Source organism: Lissotriton vulgaris, chromosome 2_1, assembly GCF_964263255.1.
Source record: "Lissotriton vulgaris chromosome 2_1, aLisVul1.2, whole genome shotgun sequence".
NCBI lineage: Eukaryota > Metazoa > Chordata > Amphibia > Caudata > Salamandridae > Lissotriton > Lissotriton vulgaris.
Window position 1 is genome coordinate 1104125191 of NC_141687.1, and position 24526 is coordinate 1104149716.

A 24526-nucleotide genomic window follows, 5' to 3' on the forward strand; every position below is an offset into this window, starting at 1 on the left:
GCAATTTCTTTTTTATACTTGGCATGGTCCTATGGGCTGGTGCATTCTTACTGGCTAGAGATGCAAGCTGCCCTCTCCATCATGACAGAAGAGATGCTGCTGACTCCTCTAATGGTTTTCCTAGGGCATGTTAAAGATTTGTCTGCCTCCTATAGGTGATGTGTTACACTGGCACTGCTGCTTGCCAAAAGAGTGGTCGCCTGTTGCTGGGGACGAGAATAGGCACCTAAGATCAAGGACTGGATCACAGATCTAATATACTGTAACGAACAGTTAACATTGTATGCTGAACTCCTACGTATCCCTCGAGAACCAGGGATAGCTGGCACCCCATCCACAACTATCCTGTTTACAATGTACAACCTGCCTCGGGAGAGTCTTCTGATATTATATTGAGACGCATCTGAGCGTAAGTACCCTCTGCCATAATGGACAACAGTTCAACAGCAGCCTGCTACCTGGACTATTGCCTCAATGAGATGGTTATTTCCTTGTATGTCTGCCATTACTATCTGTATGCTGCTGGTTAGAGGAGGCAACGGGATTGCATGGATATACCATTGTACATGGGGATGAAGGACAGCTACACTTTACATATGATATATTTAGGTTGCAGCCGTATGTTTCTGTTTTGACCCATTCCAATAAAATCCAATACACAAAAAAGAGTGGTAAACAGAAAAAGGAACACTGCTCAGGATGAGATTCGACCTAGGACAAGAAGGGCACCTATTAGGCTGTATTACAATGTTTAGTAACAACAGACAATAACTTTGTTCATTGGAAAGTTTCCATATTTGTTTTTTCTCATGTCCACTGGTTGTTACATTTGATAACAGGAGAGAAAGGGCTTGAGGCAACACTCCTGTGCCCCCAGTCAAATATATAATAACAACAGAGGAGTGAATAGCACAGTGCTCAAATTATAAAACTAAGCTACAAAAAACAGTGTGTCAAAAAACCCTTCAACAGGAATAGCAAACACCTCCCCCAGTTGGGTAGTAACTACAACTGGGCACCTGTATCCCACATTGTAGAACAGGACAGGGATCTCCCTATTTGTAGAAGGACCCTCACTCACCACTAGCTGGTGACATGCTTCATCATGGGGTCCCCGCTGGGGTGGTCTAATACCCCCCCAGCGTGCTGCAACGCCTGTTTACAGCGGAGCAGGATGTGGTGAATGCAACAGTGCCCAAATCAAAATGTAGTGATAATATGTGCAGATTAAGAAAATACTAGGTTGTAGCCTTTATACCTGTTTTAATAATGACCAACCCGTATTTGTTAAAAGCAAGTGAGCGGACTAATAGGTTCTGTATTAAGCAACCTGTGTCCTTAATGATTACAGAAAAATTGTGGTCAACATGTTTCTGCTGTTTGGCTGCGATTTGCTCAGCATTCGTCAGGACCTTAAAATAAACCCCCAGTGGTATGCGCGCGCTAAGGCGCTCCCTACTGTGAGGCTCAATGTGTGAATAACAATTAACCATCACGGGCAGTCTCCGTGATAAAGGTCAAAACAAAATGTAAGACCTAGCCAAAAAACGCAATTAGCGAAGTGAAATCTCTCCCATAGGTAAAGACAGCATGGGTAATCTTCACGCGATAACTGTTGCCTTACTCGCGGCTCCCCGCTCGCAACCTATGTTCAAGGCTGCCGTCTCACCCGGAAGGTGAGACGGCACTGGTTGTTACACACATATGGTTCATTTGGTTTATGCAGTGTTCGCCCTTCTTATACCCCAGTGTACCCCCGACTTATTAAGCTTGCATTTCAGGTTAAGAAAGGTTAGAAAGAAGGGATATGTGTTGTCAGGTTACTTGTTTTGCCTTGTGCAGTTTCTTTAAGTAACGTCTTTATATAATGGGATCCATAGTTGCTGGGAGCTCTTGGTCAACTGGTGTCAGCTGGCTAGTATGGAACTTCCAGTCTGCTGTGGTCAGGGTTAAATACATATAGAAGATTTTAAACTTAATCGGGGATAGGCAACCGACCTGGAGCTATGTTCAACTCAAGATCTACAGTACCCCTAACATTTAGCAATTGAAAGAATCAGGAAGAGTTATAAGTGAAAGGAAGCCACAGTTGCCCTGTTCCCAGCATTGTGTCAAAACACTCTCGCCTCATTTGCCTTTAGTCTGACATACATAGTTAATACAATAACATATTGCTTCTAAAGCGGATGAAAATAGAACATTCAAAAAAGAAAATGGCTATTATTGATTTTTTTAACCAAATACTGTGTGTTATGGCCATTCCGTCCCACGTCCATGCATCTTTACTCTCTACCAAACCATCACTCTCACACCCGCACCCCTGTGAGAAAAAATATAAATACCACAACACGTATCATCCTGAACTTAAAATAATTTATTTAATTCAACCTAATTCAAACAGTTATGTTTTAACAAAAGTAAAAGATGTCTTGGAGATGGATGTTAAAACACTTGCCGTTTCTCACCATCTTCCAATATTTCGACATTACTTTGATAACTGCTTTGGCCAATTTAAGCATTCAAAGTAAAGAAAATTCAATGATGCCTCTCTCTCAATATATCGGTTTCTTCTCGCTCTAACAAAGTAAACTCATTGGACAGTACATGTCTACTGGTCTTGTCTCATTTGCATTTTTCTACAACATATTTTTTTGGAAATAAGAGTAAGATTTGACCAGGACGGCGGATCCTTTTTAATAGAGTTGGGCTAATTCTTAAAAGTATTCCACTTGTGTAAACGCCCACATGTATTGGTAGTCCCAAAATACAGTCCGTGAGCAATGACTGAGCGGAGGTGGAAGAGAGAATTACTCTACAATATCTCACTTCCTGTGTTGGAGAATCTAGAAGAAACTAGGAGGAATTAAACAGCCTATTATTTTCAATTGAAGCAAAAAATGCATTGCATTTACTGTATGATAAGACATTAATCATTGTGCTTCCTTCTAACAAAAGCCTAAACTTTAGTGTGAATATTTCTGTGGCACGTTAAATGTTATATGGTAACTATCCCCCAAACACCTGGACAAGTGTAGAGACAGTAATGTTGGTCAGCATGGATTTTGCATAGATTAAACTTGAAAACCATCTACAACTAAGTAGGAGACGCCATTCCTGGTGGGCAAATTCAGACGTTTAATTATAAGTGCTTTGAGAAGTAGGGCCGGTCTTCAAGATTCTATTTGATGTGGTTTTGTTAGAATTTCCCGCCATCCAATCGAATGCAGATAGACGGCACATCAGATCATAAAGGCTTTTTGAACAGCAGATAATAGGTTTTCCAGATAGCTGCTCAACAGCATGTGTTCAACTTAAATGTGGTTAGAAATCATGCCTTGCTTTTAGTTAGAACAAGAAAAATGTCAGGAACAATGAAACAGGTAGTGGAAGGAAGGTCTCAAGAGCATAGAATCGTCACCACTTAAACTCACTTATTTTCTGCAAAGTTCCTCATTATTTTAAAGCAAATTAAAAACCAACTGCCATTTTGCTATTGCTTGTGCTGTTCTGCTTACCCCAGATGCCCTTCAGCAAACCACTGCAATGTTGTCTATCTTAGACATCCCACAATATTGTGGAGAAAATAGCAGCAAAGGCAAGTGAAAAGGCTGATCTGAAAGTTGCAGAAACAGATTCACCCACCCAGGTGCTGAATCAAAAGCGCATCAAAGCGACCCTCCCAATTTCAGATATAGTTTAGCTGAAAGAGGCTTCCTGGACCTCTCCTGCATTATATTTGGCACAACAGATGTATTTATACATTAGAAACACAGTTAAGGAAAAGAAAACGCTGATGAAAATATGGCACACAAATATAACTTTCCAGAGCAGTGGTGAAAATAACAAAAGCAAAACTTTAGATCCTGAACCGTCTGGCGATCGACAGCGGCTGACTGACATGAAACATGCTATTATCTCAATATTTTTCCACTGGCCACCTGTAACAGGAGAGCATCAGCATCCTCTCTAGGACTGTCTGGAAACTCATTAAAATCATATAAACTGCATCCACATTAGAATTCTCACTCAAAATCCTTAGTGCTTGATCTTTGTATTCGAGCAAATCATGTAACAAGCCCAATATAACTTTCCATGACTCCGCGAGAAGCCATTCCAGAAAGCAAGGTTGGTAAGAGAATAAGATCCTGGAATTTTGACTGGAATTCATATTTTCATTACATTCTTGGTCTCCCTTGGATTATTCGCCTTCTTTTTAATGCCAGTACATGGTTCTTTTTGTCCAGAAACACCTTTTCAATGTTTCAAGTGAACAGAGACAGAATTGTCTCCTAATTGAAGAAACTTCGCTCTTCGAGATGTCCAGCCGAGTTAGAAAGGCGGCCTATGACATGGCTTTTCTAACATCCAAAATGAAAAGGTCAATATCTTTCACCCAAGTAAAATAATTAAGATTATTAAGTGATGAAAGAGCCACTGCTACCGGCTGCTGGACTCCACTTCGCCTTCATACCCCTCGGTCTTCATGTCGTTCAAGCCTAGCTCCTCATTCTGCTCGAACGAGCGCTCATAATGCTCCACCTTCATTTCTGGGTCCTCCTCAGGGGCATAAACATTCTGCAACCACAACATATTAAGTTAGCAAAAATTTACAAACAACTGTATTATCTCGAAAAATGCAACTTGAAGTAGAAGACGGGTGTTCCCCGAAAATGTTTGTTAAAACAATGGACTGCTGAAAAGCTATAACTCCGTTCAAAAGTGGGCTTACTCGTTGCATGGAGTGTGTGTTGGATTTTGTGTCTGGAAGGTGGCGATGTCAAACACATTTGAAATAATAACTGGAAAGCATGAACCACCTTGCGCTATGGACATTAGAGCCCAATCACCTCAAATCTTGTGCAATGAATGCAAATGGGAAAAGACTTTCCTTGACACTTTTAACATGTTGGTTTAACAAACAATAGCATCTCCCCAGTACCCAACCTGCTTTGTGCAGCTGCAGCACCTTGTACAGTGTTACATAATATCTGTAAAACCTGGCTACTTGGGTGAAACAGACACAGAGAGATTGCTTTTTGATTAGACTTACCTGAAGGTAACTGTTACCCGCTAGGTCATCAAGCACCAATTGAACTTCCATCTTCCCCTCTATGATCTGCAATTGGACAAAACAAAGAGGGCAGGTCACACTTGGGTTTACGAACGTTACAGACTGGTGCTTCTAAGTGCAGTGCAGACTGGAGCACAGTGAATGCCCCCTGATAACACGGCCATCCATGCTTTTACACTCAACCTTCCTTAGTCCATTATGAAAGGAGGACATCCCATACAACACACTAGACTATGAGAAAGGTTTAAAATAATCACCTACAGAAAAAGCACTATGCATAGTCAGTAGTTATAAATTCTACCAGTTTGCAATATGCAATAGTAGGAAACCAAGGGCTCTTGACGATTCACACGAAGATGCTAAAGGGCACTGTGAACAGCGGAAAAAAGACCTTCAGTGGATACCCTTATTACCACGTGTCAACCAGAGAAGACATAATCAAATTGCTTGCATTTTATAAATAACTGCAAACGTTTGCGAACAGGACTCCCAGGATATAAAATACCAGATAACTGTTGTGGTGCACCTGGCAGAGCCAAGAACTATTAGGTGGAACAGTGGGAGGGTTGGCGTTTGGATTACCCGGAGCTACTCTTAAGAAGAATCACAAAACTCACCCTACATGAAAAACACCCAATCGCCACACATTCCAAATACCTCCCACCCAAGCCCTTCAGAAACAACATATAACCTGTTAAAAAAAAAAAAACTTAAATAAAAAAAGAAATCACAAAATTAAGATGTTTGACATTCTGTATGCATTATAGTGCAATTTAAGTATTTTTGATCTCTTAATAATACTATACATAGTTGTCTGGTTAATTGTATTGATGAGCCGTCCAAGTCTTTCTAAAGGCATTAGGCATGTGTCTAACTGTGGCACCAGCAGCGTTGTGGCATCAGGGACGTGTTTCCCTGCTTTGATGACCGGCGCACAAGGACTGGTACCCATTACCCTTTTTTTATATACATGAACACATCTTTGAAATAAATGCAGACAAAACATGGGAGTGACCACCAATGGACAAAAGATGTTTTATTTAAAAATATTGTAAAATACGATGCAAACCTGGTCAAGCTTCCTTCCAAATTCTTGTATTTTTTCTGCTCTGCCTGGGATGGAGCTATCTCCCACTGTGAAGGGGTTTTTCGACACAATCTATAAAACAAGAAGAGAAATGATCAGTTCTGTGGATGATTTCTACATCGTTAACATGGGGTTACAAAAAAGTATATTTATTCAGAAAAAATTGGCTCAACAATTAAGGTCTGAAACAAGCTTAGTGGCAGCTACGGTGAGTGTTTCAAAGAACGAATAAAGACTCTTGCTGTCATCTGGTTAGCATAGAGATTTTAAGTGACATGGGGTTAGTTCCAAGTGTGGCGTGGTGCATAGTTTCAAACAGTATTTCAATACATCCAGTACATGGAAATTCTGTGGCGAAAAGAATGGGTAAAGCATGGACACAAAAAGAAGAAAAGATACATGGGTGTGCTAGAAATCAAGTGTCAATTCCCCACTCACACACCCACACCCACGCCCACGCCCACGCCTTGGGACCCTTACAGGAGATTGTCGCGCTTTACAAGACAACTGAATGATTAAGAAGTGGAAGGATCGCTTTCAAGCTGTAAAGAAGTGCAGTTTTATGATCAAAAGATTTCACAAAGTGCAGAAATGACTCCACAGTGGAGGCTAGATAGTTGCCCTTACAATTTGGGGATATATTCAAGTTTATGCTTACAATCACTTTCAATCAATGGGTAGAACTGTGCAAGGCTGCATACTACTTCACCTATGGAAAGGAGGGCTACTACGAACACTCTGAAACTCCTCTGCTCAGACACAAAAGTTGAAGTGAGAAAATATTGGTCGAAAATATTGGTCCTGGTTCAGAGAATCAGTGCACAATATGCATGTTCCAGTGACTGGATAGTATAACCAGATGCTCCCTTACCAGTTCTCGGATATCTTTCAGTAGCCCTTCAACAGTGGTGAACTTCCCGCCAAGAGCACCCATGCCCAGCTCGAACTCCAGTTCTGGAATGTAGATGTTGCATGTCTCCGACTGTTAGGAGCAAAAGTACAAACGTCAGAGAAATGTCTAAAGCAGCAGTGACTCATAGTAGGATGTAGAGTTGGGCCATATAGTACAAAGATGAAATAACCAACACATGTTTGATCTGCTGAAGACAACATAAAGCACTTTGAGCCAACACAAATGGACTGAGAGGAAACATCAGTCTTACAGCTGTGGTTTGTGGCAAAGTGAATGTACGTGGGCTTTTAAATTTAGGAGGAACCAAACATGACAATCAATAAGGCCAAAGAAAAACACCTATTTTTACTATCAAGTCCACAAAAGAAACACTATTTTCTTTGGCGTAGTCTTTCAATATCTTATTTTAAAGCACAATATTTTTGTGAATTTGTGAGAAAATAACTAAAATCTATACTGTATGGAAAAAGCTAGTGCTAACCACCCAAAAATTGATATGCAAAAAATATAAGTTTGTAAATAACATCTTTTTGTAGGGCAAAGTCAAGAAGAATTCTGCCCAGGTATGCAATATCTTGGTATGAAACATTACACATTTTAGATACAAAGTACATCGACAGCTGTATCAAGCTCCTAATGTAAAGAACGTGATTCCTAACCCTAAAGAAATTAATGTAATGAGGACTTTTTCCAGTCTGTAGAGATAAAACCTCAGCTTCCTGGGTGCAAAGCCAGTGTCTGTTGGTAGTTAAATAAAGACCAATCACCACAGACAGATACCAATGTCTCTGCTGTGACGTAGCATAGTAACAGATAAAGGTCTGCCCATGATTTGCTCTTGTCCATGTTCACCTCAACAAATCAATAACAGTAATTAACCAACAGAATTCATGCAGACTTTTGATTGAAATACGTTTAATTTGAGGAAGATGGTGGACAGCTGAATATAACTTCCTGCAACCCTTATGAATAAATGGAACCGCCTGCTAAGTTTAAATCTTAAGACACAGGAAAAGCAAATCTTTTTAAGAACATCCGATTCCAGGCATTTATGTGTGCCTACTACTCAACGAATTGAAGATTAGAAGACATTTGCTACCGATATGCCCACAGCCTTGCCCTTCAACCAGGTGCTAATGTATTTTCATACAGCATCAGTTGTCCTTTCATTCAACTTATTTGCACTAAATGCACACACAATTTTCCTTTCTCAAGCCTTGCCTTGCGCCTGCTAAGGTGGCAGCTATGCACACAGATAATACATTTTTGCCTCAGCACCCTTTTACTATTCTTATTCAGCCCCAGCAAGCCTTTCCTTCTGCATGCTTTAGATACATATGCAGGAAGGCCTACCAGTTAAATATAGACCAATGAGCCATACATTTATGAAAGTGTAAACTGGCACTTTGATGCTCCTTTTGTAAAATCTGCTTTTGTTGTTATGTTCACTGAGGCACATTCACTGGTGGCAGCGCTCGCACGCATTTCACCTTTAGAGGTTTGATATGCATTTAACCTAAAAGTTAATTTTATTTTCTATGCGATAATTACATAGCGATAGGAATGAACCAATTTGTTTTCAATGAAGGAAAAATTAACAATGAATTGAGTAATATGCTAGATCAATTGTTTTTTCTGCGACCTGTACCATATAATTTTCTGCTTGAGGTACTCCTTGTGTGATAATATATATTAGGATAGTTGAACATAGAAGTAACATCAGGCGGAAAAAGATCACAACCAAAATGATATCCCATTTCATTGAACACAATCATACGCCAAATGATATGAAGTGGGTAATCCTTGAAAGACTGTATGGACAAGACAATTTGGAACAACGTCTTTTGGAAAAAGAACAACGGTGGGTGTATACATTGAAAACTGACACCCAAGGATTAAATGATTCCATCCCTTGGGGCCTTTTGGCAAGACAATGAAAAACAATGTAAAGGATCTATGTTCATTTACATCGTAATACACCCTCTGTGAACGATTATGCCCTGAAGGTCTCTACATGAAAAGATCGTAAAATTAATATTCTGATATAATCGTAAGTCCCTTCATATGTTTGTCCGTATCTATATATATTTGTGTAATCGTATTCTTAAAAAACTCATTTGTATTCGTTCATTTACCTATCCCGAGTATTCAAAGATGGCTCCCGTTCGGTTCCAACACGAGCGGCCATCTTTGTATAACATAAGTGGTCTAGCTACCCACCCGGAAGCAAGATCAGGGAAGCTTAATATTCATGCTGTGAGAACGAGACAGGGTCCGCCGGTCTCAAGGGAAGCCGAGTAGGTTTTCCGCAACAACAGAGCCTCGTAACAAGTAAGATCTGTCTTAATCAATGAAATAGAACAGTTATGAGGTCCACACGTTTTTTGAAGAGCGTGGTGTACCGGAAACCCAGGTATTTAAGATCTATACCACTCTTTGATTATTCCATTTTTAGGTGTTTACGGGGACAAATAACCTTACCGCGATTGACCATGAGGTTCAGTTAAGCCTCTGAAACAGTATGTGTTTTGTTCCTCCGTTTATTTGTATGCCCGTCATGTTTTGTGTTGAACCTGAAAACGACGCATTTGTGCTTTTTAAAATGAATGTATATATATTGTCACAGACAAATCACTTAGGGTGTTCCTTCACTGGGGGATCACTCGTCTTTTGAGAGTGTGTGTAAAACGGGTGAAGGTGTAATCAACTTCTCTCTATGAATGTCATTTAGACACAATTTTTTAAGTTAAAAAACTTTTGATAATTCTGAAATCGGTTTTTGAACATATAACATTGGAAGTGTCTTTTCTCTTTACAGATATGCCAATGATTTGCAGAAAAATAGTATGTATATCCATATATTAATATAGGCATACTTTTTCACGTTCTTTTTGGAGTGGTACTCACAGGGCGGGACCCTGTGCAGTCCTGAAGAAGAGCTGGGGGGTACAGCTCGAAACTAGGTGACTTTTTACTAGGGTACTGTGTTTCATAATAGAACCGGCTCACCTAGTAAACCACCCCATTTTTAATGTATCTGCTAGGCGCCTGAATAAAGTTAGTTTAGCTCACTAGTAGGATATTTTTAACCCTTATCACTCCACTTGACTTCCCTTTTTTCACATTACACGACACATAGTCCTCACAAAAAAGTGCTCCTACGCAATATCGATAGTTGTAGCACGCCTCAACCCGCAGCGGGTTGGGAAGCCCCTATGATGAAGCATGTCACCGTGAGGAAACTCCGGTGAGTGAGGGGACTAAAAAGAAATGTTCCTTTCCCGATCCTATTCTGTTTTTCCTAAAGACAGACCCAATGGTGTAATGTCTTAGTAGCTAGCTAGGTTCTCTGGGTCTGAATGGTTCAGATCTTTTTTGTATACTTGATGCTGTGGAGGGCGAACCTGGCTAATGTTTTTCCTCTACCCCACCCCCCCCCTTTTTAAATTTTTTTTTTTTTTAATATATATTATATACCAGCTTACGCGTTGCTGCGATCTCAGAAGAAAGGAAATTTAAGGAAACTTGTTATGATAACATTCAATTTACATTGTGTCATTTTTATTGAAATTTATTTTAATATGGAAAACATTTTAAAGTGTTGTTTTAATTCTGTTTATTTATTCGAGTGCTTGTGGATTTCTCTGTATTTTTTGTTTTTCCGTCTGGTGCGTACACAAATAAATCCGAAGGTTTTCTGACGCGTGAGCTGGCCACATACAGTTGTCCATGTGAGAAGCACGGATTCTCCAAATCTAGTCCATACACTTGCAGCGATTGTCCTTGTGCTTTGTTGATGGTCATTGTAAAAGCGAGTCACACCGGAAACTGTAAACGTTCAGTATGGGAAAGATTATGGGGGGACGGGGGGACGGGGGGACGATATTTAACCAATTTTTTTTTGTACTCAACAACTTCTTAAAGTTTTATGACGATCGGATGAATGGTGTAGTAATGCATGAAGGACAAACAGACATAGTTTCGTTTTTATATATATAGATAGATAGATAAAACAACAATCCTGCTCCTGGAAAGATGGCGGCACATACTCAAGGCTGTAAGTATACAGGGCTTCTTTATTTTCTCGGGTCTCCCTCGACCCCATGGCTAGAGAGACGCGTTTCGCCTGCGCAGCAGTATACATACATACATAATATTAGATAGAAATATATATATATATATATATATATATATATATATATATATATATATATATATATATATATATATATATATTTATTTTGACAGCGCAACAGAAAACCTATCCAGGTACATTGACTTTTTTTTTACAAGAGTGGGTAAAAGGATTGAACTCATATATACGAGATACAACTGACTTTTTGTATAAACTATCTGAGCAAAGCTGGTCTGAAGATTACTTACTCATGACATTGGACATTAGTTCATTGTATACGTCCATCAGGCATGTAGATGGCCTAAAGGCAGTGCAATTCTTTCTGGACAAACGTCCCATATATCACATACAGCACAACAAAATGCTTATGGGAATGTTAAACATATGCCTACAACAGAACTTTTTTACATTTGGAGGCCAGGCCTATCAACAACTAAAAGGGGTGGCCATGGGGTCTTGCTTCTCCCCCAGCTTCGCATGTCTACACATGGGGCTGTGGGAGGAGCAGACCCTGATGGGACAGCACAGGGCGGCAATGGAACGACATGCAATATTGTACCTCAGATATATTGATGATCTGTTTTTTATCTGGAGGGGGTCCAAAGAAAGGGCCGCCAATTTCGTTGATGGGTTAAATGTAAATAATTTAAATCTACAATTTAATTCAACGATTAGTAATGTCTCAGTTAATTTTCTGGATGTAGAGGTGTATGTTACTAATGGCAAAATAGAAACCAAACTGCACAGAAAGGTTACCGCTGGTAACACGGTTTTGCATGCCTCTAGCAGCCATCCTCGCCATTTGATTCGTAGCATCCCCTATGGGGAGATGCTACGAATAAAACGCATCTGTAGCACTGAGGAAGAATGCAACATTGCCCAACTACAGTGTAGGATGCGTTTTTTGGAAAGAGGGTATAGCAAGAAAATGATAGAAGATGCCATGAGGAAAACAATGAGAATAAGAAGGGAACAACTATTAGGAACTTGCCCTGTCCCTACTGTTATAACAGAAACTATGGTTACGCCAACAGAAAAAATACAATGTAGGGCCATTGTTACGTACAGCCAGCAGCATGCTGAGATACGTAGGATTTTCTCAAAGAATTGGAATCTCGTACAAGGAGATGCAATTATAGGTGATCTGGTACAGAATAGACCTGAAATCACTTTTAGAAAATCCTCGTCATTAGGCAGTGCGATTGTGAGCAATACCTTGGACGTTCCAAAGAAGTGGTGGGAACGCATTGCGGGCTTCAAAAAATGTCAGGTCTGTAAAGCCTGTAAGCATGCCATAAACAAGACCCATTACACAAGTCCTTTCCATGAGAAGCCTATAGCAATCAAACAGAAGCTGGGGTGTAAGACGGAATGTGTGGTATATGTGTTGGTATGTCCATGCGGACTACAATACGTAGGAAGTACACGCCTTCCAGCCCACAAACGCATCCTACAGCATCCAAGAGCCATATCTGGAAAGGACCAAGCTTATCCAGTAGCGAGGCACTTCGAAAAATGTCACAAGAGCAACCCAGAGCTGTTAAAATACTATTTGGTGGACTCTGTTCCACCTTTGAGGAGGGGAGGAGATAGGGACAGCAAATTAAGTCTGCTTGAGACCCGATACATCCCCGAGTTTAACAGCAAACATCCTGGGCGGCTTAACAGCACGGAAGATCTTTATACCTGCCTATAATTGGTGATGCGATCGTCAGCAAAGTTTTTTCTCTGATTTGTATAAGTCTGATGAAACAAAACAAATATTTCTACATCATGTTCGGTAGCCTGCGGAATCTTACCAAATAAGAAAAACTAAAAAATTAAATTTTAATTGCACATTCACTTTAATTTTGATTTATATATACAACCCTAAGGATAGTAACGGGCTGAGGCATATACACAATATAATCGGTTGTTCAATGTCCGATTTTCCTCCAACACCCACTTGGGTATTATCTTTTTCCTCAATATGTCATATTCCACTATTCCCCAATGCATTACACCATAACTGATGAAAACATTAGGTATCCTTTCCATAAATAGCACTAGCTAAAATAATATACTTGGTTTAGGACCTATGAGGCTTGACCAATGGAAATTTTATGGTATATATTTATTGTACATTATGTAAATATATGAATTTGAATATGAACACTACATCTATATATTTATTTTTCTACAAAAATGAATGTTATTAGAATTTGTTTAGAAATTTATGAACTTTTGGCCTCATTTTGATACATCAATTTATCTATAATGTTTTCTGGTATAATGTAAATAGATGATAATTGCATTTATTAACTTTCGTTGGGGATGTGACTACAATGTAAAACGGGCACTACGCCCTGTATAATTTTGTGAGGCATACCCCTTTTAAATTTAAATGGGAGGTACTAACAACCATGTGACCGATGATGCTATTTAAGGTTACTTCCTTCCTCCTAAACATGACATGTGATCAAGCCTCGGCTGAGGTGAAACGCGTCATGGCGACTGGTGGGCTGTTATTCTTTATCACGAATAAAATTCACTGGTAACGAGAGCACGGAGTCTGTGGCTTTACTCAACTTCCGTTCCTGCTGCACGGCGTGATACTGCTACGTTGTGCTGTATTGTATCGGACTGAGCGCATATATATATATATATATATATATATATATATATATATATATATATATATATATATATGTATATATGTATATATATATATATATATAATCTATCACAGCCCTTGGATAAAGCGTGGATAAATGTGGTCAGTTATCCCCATTTAAATCCAAAGCCTCATGCATTGAAAATAAATAGACTACAGATGATTTTTCATCACATTCACAGTCTTGTCACGCTGCAGTAGCAAGTTATTCGGGGTACCATGGTCATTAGTAGAGGGACTCAGCTGGTATATTCGAAAAATATTAGGTGTTGGATTTAAATGGGGGGGGAGGGGGGGGGGAGGGGAGGGAACAACTGACCACATCACGTGATGTATAGGATTAAGACCCAGGAGGTTCGAAATGCATGATGCACAGAACTCTCTGCAAATTAACAAAGTTTTTATGCTACTTACCGGCTGGTTGGCTCGCTTTATCCCTGGAGGCAGGGGTGTTTTCTGTTTGCTAAATAGGATTATACGATACATATATTCGGATTGGTGTCACTACAAAGCATGCTTTTACATCGCATGCCTTTACAACGCGGTTTTTACCACGCAGTCCATTACAACGCATAATGCTTTTAGGCGCTGGATAGTGAATTATTTAATTTACTATTCCAACTCCAGTCCCCGTGGATAGCAGGGAAGGTGTTGGATAGTAAATTAAATATATTTCCTATCCTAGAGCGCCCCCCAGCGCAATGCGTTGTAATGGTATGCGTTGTAATGGTAGTGCGTTGTAAAAAATGCGTTGTAAGTGATGTTCCCCATATATTCATTCCACACAGCGCTCAAACTGCAGGAGTATGAAACTTCCAAAAACCGAGGTCTTTGTGCTTTTGGGGTTCAGTGATGTGGGAAAACCTCATCAAATTTTCACTCTCTAACAAGGCCACTTGGGATTGTACATTTAAAACATCGATAGACAGGAGACATGAACAAAGTTCATAAGACCCTGGTCTAGCATTGCACACCTTGACTAATGAGAAGAGTACTCCCGGAAGAGGGTCTATGGACTAGGTGAATGCTTTGAAGGCTTACATTTTTTAATAAGACTGCTTCAATTCATTTGGGTGGGATTGGGTGTGGGGGTTGTTTGGAACGGCGGGAGAGGCGATAGCACGGATCCTACAATAACAACTTATTTTTATTTAGTGCATAACGCCATCCAGTCCCAGCCCGTCTTTGCATTAGGGAACTTGTAGTATTGCGCTGATCTCACAATTAGAAATGAAGGTCTACATGTATCAGAATGTGAGAAAATTACCAGGACTAAGTTACAATATGGTGTAATATGTCAGCCACAGCTTGAGAGATTACTGTAACCACGTCACGTGATAGCTATCACGGAACGCTGGGGTGTGATCTGGGGAGTTGAGACAGTTGGTTAATTTGGCGACAAGCGACTGTCCTCCGACCAGCTACTGTGAAGGTGAACCCAGATGAGACGTTTGACCGAGCCCCTGCTGTGAGTAAAGGGATCAAATACTCTGAAAACTATATGGAGGCTACAGATGGCTTGAACTTTCGACCATCGAGGAAAAGAGCATTATTAATAAATGCATGTTTTCAAATTTTTACTGGCAACAATAGGGGCGGATAGCAAGGAAATAGAAAATCCATATCTTGAAGCTAGGAAAAGGATGGATATTTACTTTGGAAAGCAAATGAACATTGTCATGCAAAGTCATAAGTTTTACACACAACCAAAAAAGGCTCATGAGTCAATCGATCAGTTCATAACGAGATTTCGGGAACTAGCACTGAAATGCTATTTTGGAACTATGAATGGTAAAATAAACAGAGACCATTTGATGTTGTGTTAAAATAATTTTTAAAGAACACTTACACCAATTGCTTTCTTGGCGCTAGTATAGGAGTAGTTGCGTCCCCGTAGAGCTATTCATGGCCTGGGAAAAAAAACAGGTCTTAAGAAGTCTCCTGAACACAGGTAAGTCTGAGCAGGATCTGATTTCATTGGGAAGAGCGTTCCATAAGTGTGGGGCCAACACTGAGAACCTGCTGCCCTCTAGTCTCTTCAGTTTAAAAGATGGAATGACCAGCAAATTCAGGTGGGCAGATCTCAAATTATGCATGGGTACATGTCTCTTGATTAGATTAGAGATTAATTTTGGGCCCGCATCCTGTACGGATTTAAAGATGAGGCACCCAATTTGAAAAGCACAGCGTTGTGGTATTGGTAGCCAGTGCAGCTGCCGCATAAGGGGGGTTGCGTGTTGCCATCTAGGTTGATGGAAGATCAGTCTGGCAGCCTGGTTCTGCACCAGTTGCAGTTTCCTGACTAGACAAGCTGTTGACCCAAGATATAAAGAGTTTGCTTAGTCTAGATGGGAGATGACCAGGGTTAGGACAACCTGCACCAGTGCTTCTCTCGTAAGGAATCTACAGATTTTCCTGATCCTCCTTAACTGGAAGAAGTAGAGACTACTGCTCTGATTTGGGACTTCATAAATAAGTAATTGTTTAGTGTGACCCCGAGGCTGATAGTACAATGGAATAAAAAAATGCAGAAGAGACTATGGGCAGTAGGAAACTCAACCAGACAGGAGGCAATTGGAATAGTCAAGGTCGTGGGGGAAATTCAACAGATGGAAACAAGATACAGACGGAGTCAATGTAGGGAGCAAGAAAGAAGGACATGCAAAATAAAGCAAGGATCTGAATAGTAAAGAAAGAGCTGATGGTGTTAAAGGGATGAAGAAATCAAACATTAAGTCAGGGTTTAATGAGCGTTACAGATGTGGCAGCATATTGCATGCAGCTGATTACAAGTATGGCTTTGCTTGTGACAAGGCGTTTGAAAAATGAGGGAAGAAGGGCCACTTGGCGAGAGTATGCAAAGAGATGTCTAACGGTCGTGTGGCGCAATTAGATAAGCAAAAAAACATACAGCAAAGGGTTCTGTGTATTGAAAGCAAGGAAGGGGAAAGCATAAACAGGCCATAGCTATATTTAAGGTGAACAATTAGCAAATTCAATCAATGGTTGACCCAGGGTCAATGTACACTATTGTCCCAAAATAAATTTGATCGGGTGTGGCTTGGGATGTCAATGTAGCCAAGTGACATACAACATACAGGGAGACGCTTCGCTGGTGGAGAAAGCGGCGAGCCAGCGCGGTGGGAACTTCTGAAGAGCACCTACACGCCCCAGACTGCCACGGGGCCAGGACCGGACTGCCGGCCTCTCCCACTTGCTCTGGGGATCTTAAAAAAAATCTCGAGCCTCCCGCTCTGCGGGAGATGCTTCGCTGGTGGAGAAAGCAGCAAGCCAGTGCGGGGGGGGGGGGGGGAGGCTTCTGAAGAGCGCCTACACGCCCCAGACTGCCACGGGGCCAGGACCGGACTGCCGGCCCCTCCCACTTGCTCTGTGTTGTATTTAATCACCCAGCTCCTCCCGCCACGCGGGGCGCGGCGGGCGCCGGGCTAAGCCTGGGCAAAGGGCGGGCCATCTGTGGCCATCAGGGGCCAGAAGAGGCCGGGACATCCCCCTAAGTTCTATCTATGGGTAAGCAAAAACAACTGTGCAATGGGGAAGAAGGGAGTAAAAAAGCTAAAGTGCTGCAAATATCTGATTCAATTATTTCCTACCCAACCTCAGCAGTGTGCGTTAAATCCAAAGAAATCGCTAATGCTGAAAAGGAGCTGGGGTTGAGCTCCTCGGCATCCGCTGCAGATGGTCTGGGTCTTAATGATATGACTTTGCCAGGAGCACACTCAAAGACTCAGCCAGCACAAAAAGATACTTTGTCTGATAACGAAGTAAATATCGCCACAGTGGAGGTAACAAGTGAGGATACTCTGGTCTCTCAGCCTCCTACAGAAAAGTTACCTGGCCCAAGTGTGCAACAGACTATGGGCAAAGGAAGTACCAAGAAATGCGCAAGAAAGACGAAACACGTCATTAACACCCAGAGTAACAATGAACATGTTATCATAACTAAACTGAGTGACAAGATAGAGGAAATGTTTATTCTGCGCTTAGAGCCAGTTTTAGTGGGAATTGCAAAAGACATTGTGGACTCGCTTAATACATGCATCTCAGGTTTATTAAAGAGATGTGATGTAATGGATTCCTTTGTGAAAGAATATCGTGTGCAACAAGAAGCACTGATACATACCCAGAAAGCACATATACTTGGTAAAGGGCGAAAGGAAAGTTATGCCACTAATGTTTGGTCAACCACTTCCCAGGATAAAACGACTCCGGTTCTAACCAATATAGATCCAAGTATGATTATTAAGCCACCTGTTTTGGGGAATCCACCGACACTAATCGTACCAGCAGCTGACAATTGCATAGGGCAAAAGAATATAGTAAATAATTTTAACGCAAATAAGACACCACTTAAACCCTGCAAGACCATGCTGCACCTCCCCCCAGAAGCAGTCTCTTTTGTGGCAGTACTTACAGGAGTACCCCCACTAGAAACAAACTGTAGAGAGTCCACTCAGGAGCTCCTAAGAAAATCTAGGAACTGGTGTATGCAGTATTCTAGTCGGGTGACAAAAGATGAAGATTATTTAAGGATGCGACTCAGGTCAAAGGTTGTTCATCCATGTCATCAAAATGAAGGAGTCATCACACAGACTCGATTACCGGACCAAAATTATCACTTTAAGTTATGTGGTCTTAAACATTGAACTCTTCCATCAGTATCGGGACATCACTATGTTTATATTGTGTTTTTTAGCGTTTAGTTTTGATTGACGAGGGACACGCATTGCGAGTAAGGTTCTTGCTACACGATGGACACAAGGGTGATGTTGCTTTCAATTAGTACAGAGTGGGTGGGGTGGAAATACGTGAACGCAACACATCATCATTAAGGGTATACAGGTGTGGAAGCGAGCGTCACTTTTTAAGTTTGTCAGTTCACATAGCTTGGTTATTCAGTCAGTTGAAGCACGCATGGGAAGAGCGAGGTGCTTTAAAGCAGCGATTACTTAAAAGGTATGGAGGAGTGAGGGTGGGAATTCATAGTTCAGAATTTGTTAAGAAAAAAACAAAAAAATGGGGCAGTCGGCCCGCGGTTGATGCTTTAAAGCTGTGACAACTATCTGTATGTAAGAGGAATTATTAATGAATATGGGAATATTCACCAACTTGGGACGTGGGGGAGTGTTTACATACAGCGTATGTGTGCATACTTTTCATATTGAAAAGGGTGTTAGTGGGACATTATTCACCATGAAGGTAGCAGTTTATTTTGGGTTTACGTTACATTGTTGCTATATGAATAGGGATGGTGGGGCAGAGATTCACAAATTATTTTCTTGTGTTATTTTGAAAATGTATGTGCTATATATGTTTCAAAGGATGTTGTGGTTTTAGTGATGTGTTAGATGGTCCAGTGGTTGATAAATGTATTTTTTACACATGCATTGGGTGTAGTGATTGGACTTTGGATAACTCGGAATTTTGTACAAGTGTTCTGGAATAGGCCTGGATGGGCAATTTTGGAATATGTAACACACACAAGCAATTGGAATTTCGAGCCTTTGACGTGATTGAGGAACTGTGAATAAAAATTGGAGATCAAAAAGGATGAACTTTGGAATACTTTTGGTTTAAGTGTATAAAAAAATTTAACACTAGTGTATCAGGCTGTGCAACTCTTTGTTGAACAGCAATCAGTGTTCGACATTGTTAGGGCAATATTCATAATCGAGTGCTTGAAACGGAACGGAGCACTATTTGGGTGCTGCACGCCAAACTTGAGTAAATGACAAGTAAGAGGATGTTAAAAAACACAAAGGGTGTGCTCCAGATTACACATGCAGTGACAGATATTTCCTCATGTATCAACATGGTTAGAAGGGTAGGTTGGGTTGGCCATCTTCCCAAGACCCTCGCAGGGGATTGCATCATTGTAAATTTGAACAAGAAGGATGTAGCAGACAGATTGTTCTGGGATGGATCTGTCCTACTTAACACTGGTATTAGGCCTTTGACCTTGGGTTATTTTTACCCACCTCCTAGTAACCTGAGAAATGCTTGCCCCATTTCTACATCGCCCCTACCACGGAGAAGAAATCTCATTTTAAGGACCGGCGAAATACCTGCTCCTCCCCTAATTAATACCCTCCCTCCCCAGTATTCCCAAGTGACCCAAAAAACATACATGGAGCCCGAAAGCTCACAGGGCAGGGGTTTATGCTTGACCAATCGTTTTTCTCCTTTGTCCCAACTGGAAGAACGATTGATTGGAAAACACAAACCATACACCAGAGGTGAATGTCACCGATCAGTTCCAAGTCAACCTTTGCATAATCATGAGCTGGAACACTGCGGGAATTAGGCCAAAAAGTAAGGACGAAAAATGGGTGGGATTTTTAAAGTTGTATGACATAATAGCACTACAAGAAACCTGGGATATATCAAACAGTTTCTTTTTAGATGGATATAGTCAATTTTGCATCCCTGCAAAACCTGGCCAGGCTGATAGAGCAAAGCGAGGCTTGGTACTCTTTGCTCTTAAATTTAACGGTAACTTAAAGCTGCTAGAGATGGGGTCCCATAATTGGAGTGGAGTATTGTGGCTCAATGGTTAGAGCGGCAGACCCTGATGCAGAGGTCTGGCCCGGGACCAGGGTTCAATTCCAGCCTCGGAGGGTCTTGGGCTCAATTTCCTCGGACCTGATGAATAAGTTACTTACCTTCAGTAACGCTTTTTCTGGTAGATACAGTATCTGCCTGTGGATTCCTCACCTTGTGAATATCCCCTTGCGTCAGCAACATTCGGAAATTCTTTTTGTAGCTTCGCGCCGACGTGGACGACGTCAGAGGCACAGCATCACGCGCGACTCTGCTGACGTCGCAGACACCATAATAGGCCCACACCGGCGTGATGACATCAGTTCCGCCCTTTTTTCCGTGCCTTCGAGGCACACTGACGGACCGATGACAGTAGATATATACACAGTACACAAATGTCAAGATAACACAAACAGTGTGAAGCAAATGCAGAAATGCAATTAAAATAAAACATGTCCTTGACAATAAACTCCGGTATAGAAGAGTGGACAACGGGGAGGCGGGTGGGTCAGTGAGGAATCCACAGGCAGATAATGTATCTACCAGAAAAAGCGTTACCGAAGGTAAGTACCTTGTTCTTCTGATAGATACATCTGCCGGTGGATTCCTCACCTTGTGAATAGAGTCCCACAGCAGTCCCCACTCCCGGAGGAGGGTGTCCACTCTCCTATACCAGGAAATCTTGGAGGACAGAGCGCGCAAAGTGGCCGTCCCTCCTCACCTCGGTATCCAAGCAGTAATGCTTCACGAAAGTGTGGAGGGAGGCCCAAGTCGCGGCTCTACAAATATCCTTAACAGGTACACCTCTGGAAAGAGCAGATGTTGAAGACTTCGCTCTAGTAGAATGAGCCCTAATACCCTCTGGAGTTCCTTACCCGCCAGGGAGTAGCAGATCTTTATGCATAAAACAATCCACCTCGAGAGCCTGCGCTTGTGCACTGCCTTCCCCTTCTTGCAGCCAGCAAAACCAACGAACAGCTGGTCATCCGACCTGAGCTCTCTCGTCCTGTCCAGGTAGAAATTCACAGCCCTCTTAGGGTCCAAGCGGTGAAGCCTTTCCTCCTTGGAAGGGTGGAAGGGTGAGGGGGAGGATAGAAGGTAGGGAGGGTAACAGACTACCCCAGATGAAATGGAGTTACCACCTTCGGCAGAAGAGCAGCCCTGGTCCTGAGACCCATTCGATCAGCATGAATGGACAAAAACGGGGGCTTTGAACTAAGAGCTTGAAGCTCACTTACCCTCCTTGCTGAGGTAATTGCCACCAGAAAAACAGTCTTTAAAGACAAAAGTCTCGTGAGGACATTTGTGAAATGGTTCGAAAGGCGAACCCATCAAAAACGTAAGCACAAGGTTCAAATCCCATTGAGGAACAATAAAAGGTGTTGGAGGAAATTTATTTGTAAGGCCCTTGATGAATCGTAATACAACAGGAGATTTAAATAAATAGGGCTGGTCCGGCAAACAAAGGAAAGCCGATAAGGCTGATAAATAACCTTTGATAGTTGCCACAGCAAAACCCTGCTGGGCCAAAGAAAGTGCAAATTGAAGTATATTGGACAAACGAGCCCCAAAGGGTCAATGGACTTCTCCCCACACCAAGTAACAAATTTAGACCATATATAAGAATAGATAGACTTAGTGGAGTCACGCCTGGCCTACAAAATGACGTCGACCACATCGTGTGGAAGAGAAAAGGAACTCAGATTGCCCCGTTCAATCTCCAGGCATGAAGGTGTAAGGTCTGGAGGTGGGGGTGTAGAACCTGCCCTTCCATCTGGGAGAGGAGATCTGCCCTGTGAGGGAGACGGAGCGGCGAGCACGAGGAGAGGTGGAGAAGATCTGTGTACCACACCCTTCTTGGCCAATCCGGGGCGATCAATATAACTTGGGCCCGGTCTTGGCGAATCTTCCTCAGAACCGGAGGAATCAAGGGTATGAAAGGAAATGCATAAAGGAGTTGCGAGTCCCAACTCAACTGAAACGTGTCCCCCAGTGCTCCTTGCATCGGAAACTGGAGACTGCAAGATGACGGGCAGTGAGCATTCTCATGAGTGGCAAACAGGTCCACCTGAGGAGTTCCCCACGTCCGGAAGACGTGACGAACCACCTCCGGGTGAAGACTCCACTCGTGGTCGGCCGAAAACTGCCGACAGACTGTCTGCACGTACGTTCAGAGCCCCGGCCAGATGATGTGCCATCAGACAAATCTGATGGTCCTGAACCCAGGACCAGAGACGCAGAGCCTCTCTGCAGAGACACAGCGACCCTACTCTTCCCTGCTTGTTGACATACCACATCGCGGTGGTGTTGTCAGTCAGGACTTGAACTGACCGACCGCGAAGGGAAGGGAGGAAGGCCTTGAGCGCTAAACGTATGGCCCGCAACTCTAGAAGGTTGATGTGAAGCAACCTTTCCTCTGGAGACCAAAGACCCTTGAACTCCAGATCCCCCAGATGAGCACCCCACCCTAGAGTGGATGCATCCGTTATCACTGTGGCCACTGATGGTGGTAGTTAAAAAGGCTTTCCTTGTGACAGATTGCCCTCCATGCTCCACCAAGAAAAATCCGCTGAAGTTTCCCTGGAGATCTTGACTGACTCCCTGAGATCTTCATCGTGCTGATACCACTGCCTGCGGAGGCACCACTGGAGTGCCCTCATGTGCCAGCGTGCATGGTTTATCAACAGAATGCAAGAAGGCATCAGACCGAGCAGACGAAGGACTTTAAGGACCGGAACAACCGCTCCACTGTGAAATAAAGGAATCATTTCCTATATGTCGTGAATCCTTTGAGGAGGAGGGAATGCACGACACACAGTAGTGTCCAGTACCGCACCTATGAACAGGTTGCGCTGGGAGGGCACCAGGTGAGACTTGGGTACATTTATCGAAAAACCCAACCTGTGCAACAACTGAGTTGTCTCTTGCAGATGATGGAGCACTATCTCTGGAGATTCTGCTTTGATCAGTCAATCGTCCAGATACGGAAATACAGGTATCCCTGACCTTCTGAGATATGCAGCCACTACTGCCATCACCTTGGTGAAGACTCGAGGCGCAGTAGTAAGACGAAACGGAAGGACCGCAAACTGGTAGTGTTGCGACCCAACCGTGAAATGGAGATACTTCCTGTGCGACTTCAGGATAGGAATATGAAAATAAATAATACGCATCCTGTAAATCGATCAACACCATCCAGTCTTCTTCCAGCAGCGCCTGAAGAACCTGCGCAAGGGTGAGCATCTTGAACCTCTCCTGTTTGAGATAGAGGTTCAAAATCCTGAGGTCCAGGATTGGACGAAGTCTGCCATCCTTCTTGGGGATCAGGAAATACCGGGAGTAGCATCCCTGACCTCTCTCCTGCTCCGGAACCACCTCTATTGCACCCTTTCTGAACAGTGCCAGGACTTCTTCCTGCAGGAGAAGCAGGTGGTCCTCCGAACAAAAACCCTGGCAAGGAGGGTCATTTGGGGAAAACTCCCGAAAAGGAAGAGCATACCCATTTTCCTCGAGATTGAGAACCCAAAGATCTGATGTAATCAATTCCCAAACTCGTAGGAAATGGGTAAGCCGACCCCCCACTGGCCCCACATGATCCGGAATGGCGGATCTAGGGCTGCTTTGCTGCGTTGGCAGGGGTCTGGGAAGGGGAAGAGGAGGAGGAGGCTTGACGACCTCTTGGACGAGCTCTTTGTCTGCCCCTATAAGACTTGTACAGCGTATTTTGCTGCTGCTGTGGCTGTTGTTGAGATGGTTTGTAGGCTCAAAAAGAAGACCTGCCAAATCCTCTGAAGCGCTTCCCAAATGTGCATCTTGTCTGAAGGCCCAACGACTTCGCCCTGCTGTCTTTAAAACGCTCTAAAGCAGAGTCAGCCTTCTTCCCAAACAGTCCAGACCCATCAAAGGGCAAATCTATCAAGGCAGACTGTACATCTGCTGAGAACTCTGACGACTTTAACCACACAGCTCTCCTAGTGGCCACCGAAGAGCCCATGACTCTCGCCACCGAATCTGCCGTGTCCAGCCCACTCTGGATTACCTGCCTTGCTGCAGCCTGAGTGTCCGATATAACCTCCTGAAAGTCCTTTCTATCCCCTTCAGGGATCTTG

The 24526-nt window shown here is 42.5% G+C and overlaps 1 protein-coding gene across 2 annotated transcripts in view; it reads right to left on the reverse strand.

The window, feature by feature from the left end:
- Positions 1 to 2356: 2356 nt before the first annotated feature.
- Positions 2357 to 24526, reverse strand: part of ZPR1 (ZPR1 zinc finger) — a 113676-nt gene continuing 91506 nt past the window's right edge. For both annotated transcript variants that reach the window (XM_086956814.1, XM_086956815.1), the window contains 4 exons: positions 7030 to 7140; positions 6141 to 6230; positions 5051 to 5116; positions 2357 to 4575 (listed from right to left, as the gene is read on the reverse strand). In XM_086956814.1, coding sequence (XP_086812940.1) covers positions 4438 to 4575; positions 5051 to 5116; positions 6141 to 6230; positions 7030 to 7140 — 405 coding nt within the window. In that variant the 3' untranslated portion in view covers positions 2357 to 4437. The remainder of the gene's footprint in view (positions 4576 to 5050; positions 5117 to 6140; positions 6231 to 7029; positions 7141 to 24526) is intronic.